Below are 19,971 nucleotides of genomic sequence, written 5' to 3'. Positions count from 1 at the left end.
AATTTTATATTTTACATTTAATCCACAAACTCCATTTCAATTTAACACTTAATATGTTGAATTTTCTGTTTGTTTCAGGGGGCAGGGGTTGTTTCTGCCAATGGATTTCCAATTACTCCAGCACTATTTATTGAAAGACTTATTTTTCCTCCGTTTAATAATTCTACATGTTTTTGTGTGTGTGTTTTTGTTTTTGTTTTTGGTACTGGGGATTGAACTCAGGGACACCTGACCACTGAGCCACATCCTCAGCCCTATTTTGTATTTTATTTACAGACAAAATCTCACTGTAGGGGTTGGGGATGTGGCTCAAATGGTAGCGCGCTCGCCTAGCATGCAAGAGGCACTGTGTTCGATTCTCAGCACCACATAAAAATAAAATATAAATATTGAGTCCACCTAAAAAAGTAATAAATAAATATTAAAAAAAAAAGATCTCACTGCAATGCTTACTGTCTCGCTTTTTGCTGAGGCTGGCTTGAACTCAGGATCCTCCTGTTTGAGCCTCCCCAACAGCTGAGATTACAGGCATTCGCCACCATACTAGGCTGTTTGTTTTGGGTACTGGGGATTGAACTCAGAAGTGCCTAACTTTGGTACTGGAGACTGAACCCAGGAGTGCTTAATTACTGAACCACATCCCCAGCCCTTTTTATTTATTTTGCTGCCAGGTCTCATTAAGTTGCTGAGGCTGGCTTTCAAGTTGGGATCCTCTTGCCTCAAACTTCCGGAGTTGCCAAGATTATAGGTGTACACCAACGCCCCTGACTAATTACTCTGCATGTTTCAGGGGGAAAATCAGTTAAACGGGAAAAGCAGTATGGCATTATGGTTTACATCATGGACACTCTAGCTAGACTCTGTGGGTTTTAAGTCCACCCCTACCACTTACTACACATATGACCTAGGGCAAGCTACTTAAAAATGGGGAAAACAATACAGCTTACCCATACGATGTTCTACAGATGAAGTTAGATGATAAATGATTCAGGTCATGTGTTAGTCACTTGATATTATGTAGTATTTTAAAATTGGGCATATATGCGTGAATCTCTATTTAATCCCATTGCTCTATAACCTTCTGCCACTACCACAGTCTTGATCAGTGTAGCTATGTAAATAGCTTGAAATGAGGAAGATGGAATTCTGTTTCACACTTGGTTTAGCTATCCTAGTTCCTTTACCTTCCCATTTAAATTTTAAAATAATCTTGTCTATATTTGCAAAAATCTTGCTGGAATTTTGATAGAAATTTTAATAAAAAGCGTTTAGCAATTTAGGGAGAATGGATGTCTTTATAATGTTGAGTTTTCTAATCCACTTATTTCAATATTCTGTCATTTCTTCATCAGCATTATGTACTTTTGACATGTACGCATCTTGCACCAGCTTTGGTTACATTTATACATAAAACTTTTATTTTGAGCAGCAGTACATGGAACAGTATATTTAATGTATGTATCCACATTGCTAGTATATAAAAACAATTATTTTTGGCTGAGTACAGTGGCACAAGCCTATAATCCTAGCAACTCAGGAGGCTGAAGCAGGAGGCTGAGGCACAAGTTCAAGAATGGCTTCATCAACTTAGTAAAACCCTGACTCCAAATAAAACATGAAGAAGGCTGGGAATGTAGCTCAGTGAGTGGTAAAGTATCCCTGGGTTCAATCCCTACTACCAAGATAATAATAAAACTATATACATATATGTATATATACATATATTTATATGCTTATTTTCCATTCTGCATTCTTGCTGAATTCACTTAATAGTCTATGTTTTTGTAGATTCCTTGAGACTTTTTTTATTATGTCATCTTCAAATAGGGACAATTTCCCTTCCTTCTTTCGGATCTATATGACATTTATTTTCTTTTCTGGCCACATTGCCCTGGCTAGAACATCAAGTACTTTGTTGAGTAAGTGTTCAGAGTGGACATTCTTGCCTTGTTCCCCAAATTAGGAGGAAAATATTCACTAGATCTTTTACCAATAAATAGATCAGGCTTTTTGTGGATGCTATTTATCAAAATGAAGAAGTTCTCTATTTTTCTGAGTTTTTTTTTTTTTTAAATCAAGAGTAAGTGTTGGGATGCTGGGGTTGTGGCTCAGTGGTAGAGCGCTCGGCTAGCATGTGTGAGGCACTGGGTCTGATCCTCAGCACCACATACAAATAAAATAAAGGCATTGTAAGGGCTGGGGATGTGGCTCAAGCGGTAGCGCGCTCGCCTGGCATGCGTGCGGCCCAGGTTCGATCCTCAGCACCACATTCGAACAAAGATGTTGTGTCTGCCGAAAAACTAAAAAATAAATATTAAAAAAGTCTCTCTTTCTCTCTCTGTGTGTGTCTCTCTCTTTAAAAAAATAAATAAATAAAATAAAGGTATTGTGTTCACCTACAACTAAAAAATATATATATTAAAAAAAAGTAAGTGTTGAGGGTCTGGAGTTGTGGCTCAGCGGCTCAGCGGTAGAGCGCTCACCTATCACATGCGAGGTGCTGGATTTGATCCTCAGAACCACATAAAAAACAAATAAATTTAAAAAAGGTATTGTGTCCAACTACAACTAAAAATATATATATTAAAAAAAGTGTTAGGCTAGGGCTGTAAAGCTGTAGCTCAGCAGCAGAGCACTTGCCTAGCACGTGTGAGGCCCTGGGTTCAATCCTCAGCATCACATAGAAATAAATAAAGGTATTATGTCCAACTGCAACTAAAAAGTAAATATTAAAAAAAAAAAACACCTCACTGCAGCTTTTTCTTTTATAGTTGTTGATGGACCTTTATTTATTTATATACAGTGATATGCTAGGCAAGTGCTCTATCACTGAGCCACAACCTCAACCCCTATTTGGACATTCTTTTAAGACAATTTGGCAGCAAATTCTCTTTTCCTTCATGGGAGAACATCTTTCTCTTTGATTTCTGAAGCATATTTTTACTGAATATAGGAATCTGCACTTTTCTTTCAGTTATCAAAAACTGCTTAGCTACTTGCTTCTGGCCTGCATGGTTTCTTTTTCCTTTTGGTACCAGGGATTGAACTCAGGGACACTTGACCACTGAGCCACATCCCCAGTCTTATTTTGTATTTTATTTAGAGACAGGGTCTCACTGAGTTGCTTACCACCTTGTTTTTGCTGAGGCTGGCTTTGAACTTGCAATCCTCCTGCCCCGGCCTCCCAAGCCACTGGGATTATAGGCCGTATGCGACTGCACCTGGCCCTCCCTGGTTTCTCATGATACATTTGCCATCCTTGGAACTCTAATAGTTGTCATTTTTCTCTCCAGTTGCTTTCTAGTTTTTTTGACTATAGTTTACAGAAATTTGACTACAATTTGTCTTGGTGTGGATTTCTTTTGAATTCATCAAGATAAAAGTCGGACTGGGGTTATGGCTCAGTAGTAGAGTGCTTGCCTAGCACATGTGAGGCCCTGGGTTCGATCCTCAGCACCACATAAAAATGAAGTAAAGATATTGTGTTCACCTACAACTAAAAAAATAAAATAAATATTAAAAAAAAAAAAAAAAGATTAGAGTTCACTGAGTGCCGCGGTCTGGCTGGGCACAATTCAGGAGCCACTTGTCCCCCAATAAGCAGCTCCGTGGTCTGAAAGGGCGGGGAAACAGCCCAATGAGCATCACTGCAGAGGAGCCAATCAGTTGGCAGCTAGAAGTTTGCTGGGGCCGCTGTGAGCCAATCATCAGCTGGCAGCTGGAAGTTTGCTGGGGCCCCTTCGACTGTGGCTCTCAACAACTGAGCTTCTTAATTAGGTTTGTCTCTTGCAATTTGGGGAAGTTTTCAACAAGCATTTGTTCTAGTACCTTTTTGGCCATCTTTTTCGACTCTCCTAGACTCTGACATGATTATCAGGATCTTTTGTTATTGTCCTAGAGATCCCTGAACCTTCATTCATTTATTTTAAAGTCTATTTTCTGTTCAGATTGGATAGTTTCTATTGTTCTATCTTCAAATTCACCAATTCCTTCTTCAGTCCCTTTCAATCTTCTGTTGAGACTATCCACTGAATATTTAATTCTGGTTCCAAAATTTCCATTTGATTCTTCTAGCTTGTTTCTTCATTGAGAATTTCCATTGATTTGCTGATACTATTTCTTCATTTATTTGAAGTATGTCCATCATTGCTCACTGAAGCATGTACTTTTTTGTTGTTTGCTATCCGGGTATTAACAAAGTTGCCCAGCCTGGTCTCATACTTGCAATCCTGCCTCAATTGCTCTAAAATCTTTGTTAAATAATTCTAATATCTCTGTCATTTTGTGTTGACATCTATTGGCTGCTTTTGAAAATTGAGGTTTTCCTGACTCTTGGCATAACAAGTGACTTTAAATTGAAGGTTGGGCATTATGTATTGTTTTGTACCTGTATCTTATTTAAACCTTTCATTTTGCAGGCTCTTTCTCATACTGGTCCAGCAGGAGGAAGTATCCTTTTGTTACCGTTAAAGATGAAGGTAGAAATCCAGATCACTTGGTCTCCCTAGACACAGGCAAGGAGTTCCTCATTTCTGCAAGGCCAACGTAGAAGTTCTGGTTCGAAGGCAGGCCTTCACCAATACTCTTGCTGGGAGACACAGAATGCTTCATTACTATTCCCCACAGGCCTCCACTGACAGGGATGGGTACAACCTGGGTAACAGTAAAAGTCCTGAGTGTATCCTCTAACATTACCTCAATCGGGAGATGGTAACACCTTGTTACTGCTGGATAGAGATAACAATCCCAGCTCCTGAGACCTTCTCTGACCATCAACCCAGCAGAGCTGGGGCATCATAACACAGCCTCAGGAAGGTGGAATTTAAGCTTTCCACTTAGCCTTTGCTGGCCCAAGTGGGGTGGGGCCGTGACTGGAGTAGAGTGGTTAATGTCTAAGTTTTCTACCTTGTTAAACTGCATCTTTCCTAGTCGTTTGTCTTCCAAGACCAGACTTTTCTTTGGGTGTTTTTCATCTGTGCCCAGTGTTCCTTGGATGCCAATTTCAGTTGTAGGTCTAGAATATATGAGGCAACCCCCCCCCCACACCCGGGCATTCACCATGTAGTTCCTTTCACTGTATTGTTCCTTAGGTCCCAAGTTCCTCAACAAGTCTGCCTTCCTCTCTTTGCCTTTCAGTTTCTTTTTTTTTTTTAATTTTTTATTGTTGGCTGTTAGCCTTTCAGTTTCTTATGGTTGTTTTATTTTGCATACTTACATGTATATACACATACATATATAAACATAGCATAAATATGCATATACACACACACACACATATTTGAAGCACTTTGAAAATATTCAGAGTTTCAGTTATATTTAGTAGTAGGAATAAGAGAAAGTACATCTACTCCATATTCCTGGAAGTGGAAGAACACATATTTATTTTAACTTTTTATTTTGAATAATTATAGATGCACAAGAAGTTAATAAATACAGAGGTCCTGTGTATCTTTCACCCCGTTTCCTTCATGGTTATATCTTATGTAACTATAGTACAATATAAAAGACCAAATCCATACGTAGTTCTGTCATTTTATTTCATGTAGACTTGTGCAACCACTAATGTCATCAAGATACACATAATGGTCTCTCTCATGCTACTCCTTTATAGTCACATCCCACTCCACTCCAATACCATCCTTGACCTCTGGCAACTACTATTTCTCCTTCATCTCTATAATTTTATTATTTATATAACCAGAATTATGTAGACTATTGATTTTTTTTCAGGCTTTTTTTTTTTTTTTTCATTCAGCATACTGCCCTTAAGATACATCTAAGTTGTTCCATCGGTAGTTCACTGTTTTTATAGCCAACTTATATTCCATAACCAAGACACTTCTTTTTATTTGGGGTAGGGAAGCTAGAAATACTTTGGCTCAAGTCATCCTCCTGCCTCAGCCTCCTGAGTAGCTGGCATTATAGGTATGTACCCAAAGTGTTTTTAAGGTTGAACACTTCTAGTCTTGCAAGAAAATGTCTGATGTAGTTTCAGAAAAATAGTATGATGACTTCAAAGTTTAACAAAGCATAACTACAGAGAACAAAAGCAGAAACAAATAAGTTCTGATTTTTAATCAATTCAAAGGGCAAACTAACATAATGAATGATTAGAAGACACTTCCTTTTCTAAGGGGCTATAAAAAAGTACAACTTACTGTTACTGACTTATGACTTCAGACATGCAGTTTTCTTTATAAAATAAGAACTCTAATGTTAACATTTGTATAGGTACACAAAAGAATACTAAATATCAGGAAGAGGAGACATTAGAGTCAATTTGGGATAAAATACATGCTTACTTTTCTGTGGGCAAATCTAAAACCACTGTGAGTACATTTGAAGTCCAGGTTCTCATCATTTCTACTGTCAGGGCTTTTGAATGGTTTATCAGAATGCTACTTCCTTGATTCTAGGCTGTATGAGAAATAAGATACTTGCCAAGAGCTGTCATTCCGTATGAAAAAGTCCACTGGTGATTATTTGTCCCAGTTACATAGCTTCAGTATAGGTGTCTTTTAGACTCCTAGATATATATTTTCTCAACAATGGACAGCAGTGAATAAGATATTGTTGTATGAAGAAACTAAGATGCAGAGCAATGTGTATTGCAGAAATCTTTTCTATTGAGCTTCCTTATTCTAACAATACTGACATATGCAACACTGTGAATGAATCACGCTTCATAAATCAGCTCCCTATCACAGGTATCAATGTAATGCTGTTTCCAATCTTTTGCTGCAATATACATAATCTTTTTTTTTTTTTTTTTTTTTTTTTTTTTAAATATTTATTTATTTATTTATTTTAGTTCTCGGCGGACACAACATCTTTGTTTGTATGTGGTGCTGAGGATCGAACCCGGGCCGCACGCATGCCAGGCGAGCGCGCTACAGCTTGAGCCACATCCCCAGCCCTAATCTTTTTTTTTTTTTAATATTTAGTTTTTAGTTGTAGTTGGACACAATACCTTTCTTTTTATTTATTTTTATGTGGTGCTGAGGATCAAACCCAGGGCCTTGCACGCGCTAGGCGAGCGCTCTACCTCTGAGCCACAACCTCAGTCCAATACGTAATCTTTTTTTTTTTTTTTTCAGAGTAGAAATTAGAAGTTTATTAAAGGACAGCAGAAAAGACTTCTCCCGGAGGAAGAAGGGGACCCAAGAGGTGGAATCCCCAATACATAATCTTTTAACACAACATTCTGTATGTGTGCAACTTGACCTGTAGGATGAATTCCTAAACATGAAAATACTAGGTCATAGGATACCGGTATTGTAATTCTGATAATGCCAAATTGCCCTTCCCAGAGGTTGTACAATTTTCAATGCCACTTGCAATGTGAAAAAGTGTAAATTTTATACTGAACTGAATATGAACTATGCCAATGCTTTTTAGATGTTTTCCAAATAGTATTCTAAGTACATTTTCTGTATCACAAAACTTTGCCTAATTTTATGATTCCTATTGAAAATTTCAGGCTATTTGAAGCCAAGATAGAGGGGAGCCAAGAGAAAGGAGAAGCTGAGGTTAAGGCAATTCCTGCCTTCTTTAGCTGAGATATACAAAATACAAAACATCAAGTATTTTCCCCTATTTCATCATGAAAGACTTAAAGCTTTCCATTTATTCATGCGAAAATTAACCAATTATGGTGTTTATTATTTAAAGCCATAAAAGCTTAACTGACTGGGGATGTAGGTCAGTGGTTGAGTGCTTACCTAGCATGTGCTAGGCCTTGGGTTCAATTCCCAGCATGCAAAAAGAAAAACAAAACAAGCTCTATAGAACTGTTAGATTTACCAAAATCCCAGGCGAAAGAATTTTACTATCTAAAGCCAGGGTGCTAAAAGGGACTTCCTCTATAGCTACAGAAAAGAATCTCACACACAGTACATGCTGAAGAAGAAAATGAGCTAGGACACCACAACCAAAATGTCTGATCTCTTTATAACACACAAAGAATACGAAGGGGAGGAAAAAGGGAACAGGGAACACACTTTTAACTAAAAGAGCTGACAACTTTATTTTCACATTTCACAATACAAATGAAAACTGTACTTTTTCCAATTTCTCCCTTCTGAAACTATTCTCTTTGATACAAATAGGGAGCAAGTCTTTGTTGTCATACTGTTAGAAAACACCCAGAGTCACACAGCACCATGATCTCCTGGTGAATGAAGTAAACAAGTAATATAAAACTGAAAAAGCTCCCCTCTATCCTTATCTGTCTGGTCGTGTCATTCCTGGCCGAGTGGGCACCATCATGGGACGAGCAGGAGGTCTCATCATTGGAGGCCCAGGCATCATTGGCATGTGGCCTCCCATTGGTGGCCTCATTCCAGGAGCTGCAGGACAAAACAAAGAAAAGGGAGAAATGGGAGTGAGGAAATAACATTTGAGAGAGTGTCTGATGGGACTTCAACTAAAAACAAATAAAGTACCCCCCCTGCAAAATGCTGGAAAAAAGACACACTTGACAGAAGAAATGCAACAGGTTCATCACATTTGTAAATTACTTAGACATTCTCAAACAAAAAAACAAAAAGGTCAACACAAGAACCATGTGGGTATCATGATCTAATGATAGTAAGGGGGAAACTATGAATAGACTGTTTTTGAGAAATCACCAGGGACACTAGTTCCTTAAACCGACCTTTTTTCTTACTCAGGGAAATTCACAACTAAGTCACATGTTATTCAGTCAGCTCTTTTAACCAGTTATATCCACCATATAACCAGGAGCTATTTCATGAATGTACACAGGCACAGAGGACAATCTTACCACTAAGCGTTTGTTCGGAGTTGTAGGAAAGGTGAGCAGGAGGCCCATGCTGAGAACCTGTTAGTAACCATACTTAGCTCAAGTCAAGAAAAATAATAGGCAATAATGTGATTTATAACAATTAGCATACACAAAATTTTATTTTTCTAATGCACTTTAGAAACTATTACTGAATTGTTTTAAGTGTCCCATCAATAAATCAGCCAAATATATGAGGTAGGGAAGGGAGAGCAAGCAGAGGGGTAAGGGAACAACACAGGCAATTTCAATGAATAGATCATGTTCTATTTCCAGCTGGGTGGTGGTTTCATGGGTATTCATTTTATTATTATGGCTCATAAAAAGAAAATTATTTTCCAGTTATAGTTGGAAACAATACCTTTATTTCACTTATTTATTTTTATGTGATGCTGAGGATAGAACCCAGGGTCTCGCACCTACAAGTCAACCGCTCTACCGCTGAGCCACAACCCCAGCCCCCCTGCTCATAATTTTCATACTACATAAATTTTTCAAGTATCAAATTTTGCCTATTTTTTTTTTTCCTATACAGAGGATTTAACCCAGGGTGCTTAACACTGAGCTACATCCCCAGTCCTTTTTATTTTTTGAGGCAGGGTCTTGTTAAGTTGCTGAGAGTCTCACTAAATTGCTGAGGCTAACCTCAAACTTACAGTCCTCCTGCCTTGGCCTCCCAAGTGCTAGGATTACAGGCATATGCTATCATGCCGAGCACTAGTTATTTATTTTTACTTAAACAGTTTTCATTAAAGATTTGAAGTAAATAGTTCAAGGAAAACTATATTTGAGACTGGGGATGTAGCTCAGTGCTTGCTCAACATGCACAATGCCCTGGGTTCAATACCTAATGCTGCCCCAGTGTGGAGGTAGCAAAAAAGAAAGCTATACTTAGAAAAAAAAGAAAACTATAAAAAAATGTATTTAAAATTGAATATAGTCTTATCACAAAAAGAAACACGACTATATGCAAAGACACAAAATCCAACATACACTTAGTACAAAGGAGTATGATGAATATCCATGTATCCACCATCCAGCATCAACACTTATCCACTCGTGACCAACTTTGTTCAGTTATACCCCAACTAATTTCTATTCCCACCCAACCCCCAACTCCTCAAATTATTTTTAACACAATCCCACAATCTTATCACTTTATCCTGGCTCTGAAAATTTTTTAAAAAGAAAACATCAAGCCTGCATTCTCAAGTCAATCACAGGCTGAAATTGAATTTTGGAAGCCGACCCTTTTTTCTTTTCTTTTTTTTTTTTCTTTCTTTCCTTTTCCTTTTCAAGAGAGGCAGGGTCTTGCTATGTTGTCCAAGTAGGCCTAAATTTCTGGGCTCAAGCAATCCTCCTGCCTCAGCCTTCTGAGTAGGTAGAACTATAGGCACATGCCACCATACATGTGGTGTATGTGTGGTGGCATGTGCCTGGCTGGAAGCCTTCTTCTTTAGGTAGGTCATATTTTCCTCAGTTCAGCACATCCTAAACCCTCTAGGTATCTGAATACATGGCCCTAATTTAAGAATGCTAAAGCTAAATCAATCATTTCAGTTGTGTTTTGGGTCCACAAGCCTATATAAGTCAGGAACTCTAAATGATACCCACAGCAGCATACTGACTACTTTCTGGCTAGAAAGCTACTATAATACCTTTGCACCTTTTTTTCCAGTTGAGATGTAGGCATCAATCAGATGTCCCCAAACCTGTTTAGGTCAGTCATATTTATTATTCTAGTTATATGACTTAACTGTTCTTAAAAAAAAAGAGCATGAAAACAAAATTGTTTTTATGAAAACTAACTGGATATACTTAAAAAGAATCAGGCAAATCATCCCCAAAATGCTCAGAAATTTGGTAGGCAAAACAATCGTAAGATTGGACTAGATTACATCACAGTCTCCTACCATTTCTAAGAAAACGAAACTAAAGTTGGTAGAAGATGCACTGTTTTATGGGTTTATGATAGAAATACAATTTTCCAATCAGCAGACTCACAAAGCAAAGATCCTACCCATGGATCAGAAATATTTGCAAATCAATGTAATTTATGTTTACACTAAATAAAATGGTAATGGCTCAGTGGTAGAGCACTCAATTAGCATGGGCAAGGTCCTGGGTTCAATCCATAACACACAAAAAACTGCTTAAATAAAAAATTAAATTTAATTAAGAAGTAAATAAAATGCTTCAGGTATAGGATTTTTTTCCCACTCCCTGGACAAAATAACAGCTACTAGGTCTTTTTAGAATACTGATTGGGCCATTAAATATGTAACAAGAGAGCTGGGGTTAAAGTATACTTTAACTCAGTGGTAGAGTGCTTGCCTAGCAGGCACAAGTCACTGTGTTTGATCCCTAGCACACAAAAAAATTAAAAGTAAATAATAAATATATATGTGCAACAGGAGGAAGCTCTGCTCCAAATCAAAATGAAATAAGCTCATCTGCCCTCCTGTTCATCATTAGTGGCCACAAGTCAAGATAAAACAAAACAACAGGGAGGGAGAAGGAAGACAGAGGCAGCCTTATCTTGCTTTTAGTAGCGCAAGGTTATTAGATACTCCATTTATACTAATAAATCCAATATTTCTTTGTTTATCATTAAAGATTAACCAAATCTGTTACAATACATGTAATAATACATTTAGGTAGCTACTTAAGAATTCCACTTAACTAGAGAACAAAAACAATATAGCTTGCTGAAAGGAAAGACAGTTCGACTTACCAGGTCCCACTGGCATCATCCCAGGAGGAGGAGGGCCCATCATTGGCATCATGGGAGGGCCTCCCATATGGGGTGCTGGCATCATACCAGGGCGAGGAGGACCCGCTAAAATAAAGAAGTGTTTATGGTCAAAGTATATTTCTATGCTTATATATTGTTGTTGTTGTTGTTCTTCTTCTTATTATTATTATTATTATTTATTTATTTATTTATTTATTTTGCTATCAAGGATCGAACTCAGGGGTGCTTGACCACTGAGCCACATCCCCAGCCCTATTTTGAACTTTGTTTACCAACAGGGTCTCACTGAGTTGCTTAGCACCTCACCATTGCTCAGGCTGGCTTTCAACTCACAATTCTCCTGTCTCAGCCTCCCAAACTACTGGGATTACAGGTGTATGCCACCATGCTCAGCTGATAAGTTTTCTTCTTAATTGAAACTAATATGGTCTCAGGAATTGTTTCCAATTTTGAAACAATGGATTTCTAATGGTTTTATTAACAGTAGCTCTACAAAAATCACATGCCATAAAACTTTAGTTACTTTATAACTAAAAAGCAAAAAATAAAAATAAAAACATGCCTAGACAGAACTATAAAATGAAGTTAGGTTCCTCAGGTTTAAAAACAAAAATTCTGAGGCTAGGGGCGTAGCTCAGTATTTGAGAACTTGCCTACCATGCATGAGGCCCTGGGTTCAATCCCCAGCACAACTAAATAAATAAATAAGAATAGATTATACTCTCGCTAGGGCTCTTGACAAAAAGGTAATGAACTAAAATCACAAGTAGCTAATTTCAGATTTTTTTTTTTTTTTTTTTTTTTTTTAAGTTTTACAGACACAATACCACCTTTATTTTATTTATTTTTTAACATGGTGCTTAGGATTGAACCCAGTGCCTCACGCATGCCAGGCAAGTGCTCTACCACTGAGCCACAACCCCAGCCCTCAAAAAGATCAAAATTTATGTTTAAAAGATTCTTGAGCTGGGCAAGCTGGCACACATCTGTAATTCTAGCTACTACAGGGTTAAGATAGGAGGTATGAAAGTTCAAGGACCATGTCTCAGACAGAACTTTTAAGGGCTGGGGATGTAGCATAGTGGTAAAGTGGTAGAGTGCTTGCCTAGCTTGCCTCTGGGCCTAATTCCGAGTACTTTAAAAAAGGAATATTCTTCTGAAGAACAAGGACTTATATGCAGAGATATTCCTGATAGTATCATTTATAAAAACAATATAACTGGAATAACTTAAATATCTAACAATATCTAAGAAAATGATGTGATAAATTATGATACATTCATATCATGAACTACTCTATTAAAAATAATGGAGGCCTAAGGGGTATAGTTCAGTGATAACAGCAGGTGCTTGGCAAGCACAAGGCCATGCATTTGAACCCCAACACTGAAAGAAAAAACAAAAAGGTGGGGGAAAAAGTCAATCAAGGTGAACAAGAAGACATAAGTGACCTGGGAGTTGCTGTGGGCCCAGGCCAGACCAAATCCCACGATGACAAATACCTAGAAATGGTTTGGCAGGCCATTAGGGGTTCACCTGCATTAGTGTGCAACAATTAAAACAGTCAAACTTATTGTGTTTGTATCCATGATGAGTGAATCCAATTTCAATCTGAACCTTCCCAGGGGAGCAAAAAGGACTATAACCTAGTATTCAATTTCCTCCTGTCTGCTATGCAGTGACAGGCTTTTCTACAGAGCAGAGGCACTGGAACCGCTCCACCTTCAACAATCCAATTCTTATCTTTCACAAGGCATATATGTTGATTGTTAGGTGGGTTAGAAATATGAAAAAAGACTTGAGAAGTTTACCAGCTATTTCAGTCTTCTGGTGTTCTGTTCATAGCAGTGACTAACTTAATGTGCTCAACAACACCTATTTACATATTAGTTCATTTAATCACATGTTCATTCTTAACTCTCCATTTGAATCCACCTCAAAAATCCACAAAGAATAAAAATAAAAAAGAATTGGGATGTCACAACTACAATACCTTAGTAATAATATCATCAAATCAACTCGAAAACTATTTTGGAAATTATACCACTAAAGTTGTTTTCTATTACTATTCATGTATTCATTTACATAAGCATTTGAAAACCAACTAAGATAATCTAACATAATCAAAGGATAATCTACCCAGTTACACCCATTAATATAAAACCTTTAAACTTACGTAGACTAGGGGGAGGTGGGATCATAGCACCTGCTGGAGGAGGTGCAGAGAATGGAGTAGGAGGTATCTTTCCTTGTTGAAATGCAGCCGCTTTGGGAAGATGGATAGGGGAAAAAAACAAACATGAATATGAATTCAAAATACATTTACAAAAATAACCACTTTTCTTTTAAATATTCCAAATACTTCACTCTAACATGTAAAGTTACTATGTCATTACTCTACTATTTTAAAATCAATTGTAGGTATTCACTGGTTAAAATAGCAACTAACTACTGATTTAGTTATTTTAAATGCTTTAGAATTTTTATTAATTTAAGCTGGGTGTGGTGGCACATGCCTGTAATCCCAGCAACTTGGGAGGCAAATCAGGAGGATTGCAAATTGGAGTTCAGCCTCAGCAACTTAGTGAGATCCTGTCTCAAACTAATAAATAAAAAAGACTATGGATATAGCTCAGTGGTAAAGCGCCCCTGGGTTCAATCCTCAGTACCTCCCATAAAAAAATTTTATTCACTTACCAAGTACTTTTACTTTTTACTATATAGTATTTCTATGGTTAAAATAACAATGGGACCTTGAGAGTGAAAATTTCCTACCTAACCAATGTCTTTTACCAACAAGAAATCATCATCTTTCTTTCTTCTTCTTTTTTAATACTGGGGATTAAAACCAAGGTGCTCTACTACTGAGGTGCTCTAGGCTGTCCTCCAACTTGTGATCCTTCTGCCTCAGCCTCCAGAGTCCCTAGGATTGTATATGTGCCACCACACTCAGCAAAGTAGTCACATTTAATCTGTATGTGACTTATAACCAACTCAAGCCATTCATTATCTTGTTTGAGAAATGTGTAATACATGCCCAAAGGCCAGGCTTTAAAATTTTGTATCTTTTCTATATCCTGGTGAAAACACCACATCATTTTGCCTTGCCATTTTTTAAATTAATGCACTGATTTAGGAGATGTGGAAGAAACAATAATTTCTTTCTTTCTTTCTTTTTTTTTTTTTTTTTTTGTAGTTGTAGATGGACCCAATACCTTTATTTTATGTTTTTATTTATTTAAAAATTGTTTTAGTTGTTGATAGGCCTTTATTATTTATTTATTTATATGTGGTGCTAAGAATCGAACCCAATGCCTCACACATGCCATGCAAGTGCACTACCACTAAGCCATAGCTTCGGCCCTATGTTTTTATTTTTATGTGGTGCTAAGGAGGACAGAACCCAGTGCCTCACAAAAGATAGGCAAGCATTCTATCACTGAGCTAAACCCCAGCCCCAAAACACTGATTTCAAAGCAAGAGCCTGCCCTGAAAGAAATTATGATCTTAAAAAAGTCCAATACTGCCAGGTGTGGTGGCGCACCCCTGTAATCCCAGCAGCTTGGTAGGCTGAGACAGGAGTTCAAAGTCAGCCTCAGCAACAGTGAGGCACTAGGCAACTCAGTGAGACTATGTCTCTAAATAAAATACAATATAGAGCTAGGGATGTGGCTCAGTGGGTAAGTGCCCCTGAGTTCAATCCCCAATACAAAAAAAAAACCTCAAAAATATCCAATATTATCAACTTTTTTCTTTCTTACCATATGAGGTACAAGTGAAAAGAAAAGAAACTGATGATCATCTATATTTGGCTTTCAAAAAGTCATAACAGGTTGGGTGTGGTGGCGCACACCTGTAATCCCAGTGGCTAGAAAAGCTAGCCTCAGCAAAAGCAAGGCAGTAAGCAATTCAGTGAGACCCTGTCTAGGACTGGGGATGTGGCTCTGTGGTTGAGTGCCCCTGAGTTCAGTCCCCAATAAAGTCATATTAGCCAGGTGGTGTATGCCTGTAATCCCAGCAACTTAGGAGGCTGAGGGAGGAGGATATCAAATTCAAAGCCAGCCTCATCAACTTAGCAAGGCCCTATCTCAAAGTAAAAACTAAACTAGGGCTGGGGATATGCCTCAGTGGTTAAGCACCTATAGGTTCAATCCCCAGTAACAAAAAAAAAAAAAAAAGAAAGAAAGAAAAAAGAAAAGTCACAACTAAATATTAAAATGCACACTCATAAATATCTACATCTGAGCTGTGTGCAGTGGTGCATGCCTGTAATCCCATCAGCTGAGACAGGAGGATCATGAGTTCAAAGCCAGCCTCAACAATTTATCGAGGCACTAAGCAACTCATTGAGACCCTATCTCTAAATAAAACACAGAAAAGGGCTGGGGATGTGGCTCAGTGGTTAAGTATCCCTGAGTTCAATCCCCAGTACCAAAAAAGGCAAAAATAAAAACAAAAAAAATCTATACCTGAGGTAAGAATTTCCCAATTCAATATGGTCTGCAGGCCATCCTACTTCACCCCCATCAATACAAATCAGGTCAAATCAGGGCTGGGGTTGTGGCTCAAGAGGTAGAGTGCTTGCCTAGCACATGTGAGGCACTGGGTTCAATCCTCAGCACCACATAAAATAAAGATATTGTATCCACCTAAAGCTAAAACATAAATACTTAAAAAAAAAAAAAAAAAAATTTAAAAATAAGAGTTATTATATACCTGTGCTCTATCAGGAATTATATATCTCAATAAGGGCTTTTCCAATCAAAAAGGTACTTTCTAGCTGGGCGCAGCAGCACACATCTGAAATCCCAGCAAGTGGGGATGCTAAGGCAGGAGGATCACAAGTTCAAGGACAACACAGGCAACTTAGCAAGACCTTATCTCAAACTAAAAACAGCTGGAGATGGAGCTAATTGGAAGATCACCCCTGTGTTTAATCCCCATACTGGGGAACGGGAGGAAAAGGATGACAGAATTAATTTTTTCAAATGAAATAGATTTACTATTTTTATGAGATTTACTCCATAAAAATCCTGGACACCAAAAGGGAGTAAATAAAGGTACTCAGTACTCCTACATGCCTGGAAACATTTTTTAAAAGTAGTCACAACTAGTGGGTTCATACCCAGGATGTTCCTAAACATCTTAAAATGCAAAGGGCAGAATGCAAGATTAAGAAACTTGGTGTAAGCTAAACAAGATTCTTGTAGCTGGGTGATGAGAAAGTAGGGAGTGGGGACAGAGAAAGTTCAGGCCTTAATTCAGTCTTTCTACTTTATTTAAAACTTTTCAAAATAGTTTTGCTTTTTTTTTTTTTTTTTAATCACAAAGTCTACATTTGCCTGCCAGCTTGGAGTACAATGAATTTTTAAGAAAGGTCATGTTTCAAAAATATACCAGTATAACCTAAAGTACAAGTGTAACTTCTATCAGTATCTTGGTTCAACTAGCCAGAACAAAACATTTCTAATTAACATAAAAAAGGGATTTACAGGGGCTGGGGTTGTGGCTTAGCCCTAGCACACGGGAGGCCCTGGGTTTGATCCTCAGCACCACATAAAAATAAATGAATAAAATAAAGGTATTGTGTCCAACTATGACTAAAAAATAAATATTTTTTTAAAAAAGGCATTTACAACAAAAATATGGGTCCAAAATATTCAGACTACTTTGCCACATCAGTTAAGTCTTATTTGTTTCTTTGCTTTGCTATTTCTTTCTTTCAGGGCTACAAATAAGAAAGTCAAATGAAGTCTCTCCAGTTAGTTGAAGAAAATCATAAATCCTCCCCAGCCTTTACCTATTACAACAGAAAAATACTTCTAAAAATTGTGGATCACTACAAAGAGGGGTTTACATAAATTTACTAAAAAATCATGTCAACAGAGAAATATTAGGCAATTCCATTCTTCTCTGCCCCACCTCCCAATATAACCCAAACCTGACAACTCTATCTCTGATTGCTCAACCCTCAACAATTAATATTAACATGCTTCTATATTCTTGGGAAATCAATGACCTTCCACTTCTTCCATTCAACATGGGCAAATTCCCCTATTTATCATTCAGAAGGCATTGCTTCTGTGAAACACAACAAAAAGACAGGGAGGGAATAGAATGGGACCATTCTGTCACATCAGAACAAGAAACCAAAACATACTTGTTTTGTCAATCAGGCTCTGAGCCTGTTCTTCCATCCATTTCTGATAGTAGTCTTTCACATTCTCTTTGTGTTTCCTACCACTGCAATGTGTCTTTCTCACAGATGGCTGTAAAACAAAAAGGTTGTATCAGATACAGAAACAAATCTCCTAAATGAGAAAGTTGAAAAATATTTACCTCTATGTAAGCAACCCAGCTAGTTTGGCTAGGCACTACTACACAATATCCTACAATACACTATAGCAATCTATTTATTTATTTATTTATTGTTTAAATGTTTGTTTAATTATAGGTGGACACAGTATCTCTTTAATTGATCAATTGAAAGGCCAGTTTTGCTAGAGACTAACTATAAAGGGAACTTTCTGTGGTGACAGAAATATTCTGTGTGAATGAACACATCAAGTTGTAATTATATGACAAGTCAATAAGCTCTACATATAAAATGTGTGCATAAAATTAAAAGTAAATTATGGGGCTGTGGTTGAAGCTCAGTGGTATAGCGTTTGCCTGGCACATGTAAGGTACTGGGTTTGATCCTCAGCACCATATGAATTTTCTTTTTTTTTAAGAGAGAGAGAGGAGAGAGAGAGATAATTTTTTAATATTTTTAAAAATGAATAAAAAATAAAGGTATTGTGTCCATCTACAACTAAAAAAAATTTGTTTAAGTAAATTATAGGGCCTGGGATTGAGGCTCGCCTAGCATGGGCAGGACCCGGGTTCAATCCTCAGCACCACATAAAAATAAAGGCATTGTGTTGTGTTCATCTACACCTAAAAAAAAATAAATATATATATATAAAAGTAAATTATAATTCATAATTGTAAGTCAGTAAATTTGCTGAAAAAAACTACAGTTATTATCTTCTATTTATGCTTAAGACTTACCTCAAAACACAAAACTGATAAACATTAAACTAAGGCCTGGAAGCCAGATCTCACTCAGATGCTCCTAATGGCTGCCTAACTACATCTCTACATTCCTCCCCTGGCTAATTCAATCACAGCAGATGTGACTAATGTCCACTGAGCAGAGTCTATCTTTTTTTTTTTTTACAGGGAGGGTTACCAGGACTAGAACTCAGGGGCACTCGACCACTGAGCCACATCCCCAGCCCTATTGTGTGTGTGTTTTTTTTTTTAAGAGACAGGGTCTCACTGAGTTGCTTAGTGCTTCACTTCTGCTGAGGATGGCTTTGAACTTGCAACCCTCCTATCTCAGCCTCCCAAACTGCTGGGATTACAGGCGTGTGCCACTGCGCCCAGCCAGAGAAACTATATTTCAAAATGTTGCTGTCTCCCAAACTACTGCTTACATTAATACAGCAATGATGCCTTATGTCTAACCAAAAAATCATACTTAAGAACCAACCAGGAGGGCTGGGGTTGTGGCTCAGTGGTAGAGTGCTCGCCTGGCATGCATGAGGCACTGGGTTTGATCCTCAGCACCACATAAAAACAAAATAATGTGTCCACCTAAAACTAAAGATATATAAATAAATAAATAAGAACCAACCAGGGGCTGCTGTGATTGTGGCTCAGTGGTAGAATGCTTGCTTAGCATGTATGAATCCTGGGTTCAATCCTTAGCACCACATAAAAATAAAACTAAATAAATAAATAAAAAGAACCAAACAGTCCAAGATGGATGTGGCCCATACCTATAATCCCAGCGACCCTGGAGGCTGAAACAAGAAGATCACATGAACTTGTGGCCAACCTCCCTCAACTTAGCAATGCTGTCTCACAATAAATAAATAAATAAAAAGTTCTGGGGATGTAGCTCATTGGTAAAGCACCCCTGGGTTCCATCTCCAGAACAAAAAAAAGAGTTCAAAAGATGTAGCACTGAATGACTGAATGTTTGAAAATTTTCTTTTGTTATTGCCTAACTGATTTGGCATTTTTACATAAATGGTTTGTAGTGATTTGTTTTTAACAGCAGAATTTAACCATGATACTAGTAATAAGAAACCCTAAATTAACCAAATTTTTAAATTTAATAGTTTTTATAGCAATAACCTATGAGACTGGAATCTAGCAACAAAATCACTGGGAAAAATCTGACATGTTAAATTCATTTCTGGGTTTTTTAAAATATTTTTTATTTGTAGTTGAACACAATATCTTTGTTTATTTTTATGTGGTGCTGAGGATCGAACCCAGGGCCTTGCACGTGCAAGGTGAGTGCTTTACCGCTGAGCCACAACCCCAGCCCTCATTTCTGTTTTCATGTGTGTGTGTGGGG

The 19,971-nt window shown here is 37.6% G+C and overlaps 1 protein-coding gene across 1 annotated transcript in view; it reads right to left on the bottom strand.

The window, feature by feature from the left end:
- Window positions 1-8,000: 8,000 nt before the first annotated feature.
- Window positions 8,001-19,971, bottom strand: part of Snrpc (small nuclear ribonucleoprotein polypeptide C) — an 18,609-nt gene continuing 6,638 nt past the window's right edge. Inside the window, exons 3-6 of the mRNA XM_015487579.2 lie at window positions 17,719-17,827; window positions 13,735-13,824; window positions 11,538-11,642; window positions 8,001-8,348 (exon numbers count right to left, since the gene is read on the bottom strand). Coding sequence (XP_015343065.1) covers window positions 8,224-8,348; window positions 11,538-11,642; window positions 13,735-13,824; window positions 17,719-17,827 — 429 coding nt within the window. The 3' untranslated portion in view covers window positions 8,001-8,223. The remainder of the gene's footprint in view (window positions 8,349-11,537; window positions 11,643-13,734; window positions 13,825-17,718; window positions 17,828-19,971) is intronic.

This window comes from Marmota marmota, unplaced genomic scaffold (genome assembly GCF_001458135.2).
Source record: "Marmota marmota marmota unplaced genomic scaffold, marMar, whole genome shotgun sequence".
NCBI lineage: Eukaryota > Metazoa > Chordata > Mammalia > Rodentia > Sciuridae > Marmota > Marmota marmota.
Note: the sequence above shows the minus strand (reverse complement) of the source record. Positions and strands in the feature narration are given on the sequence as shown.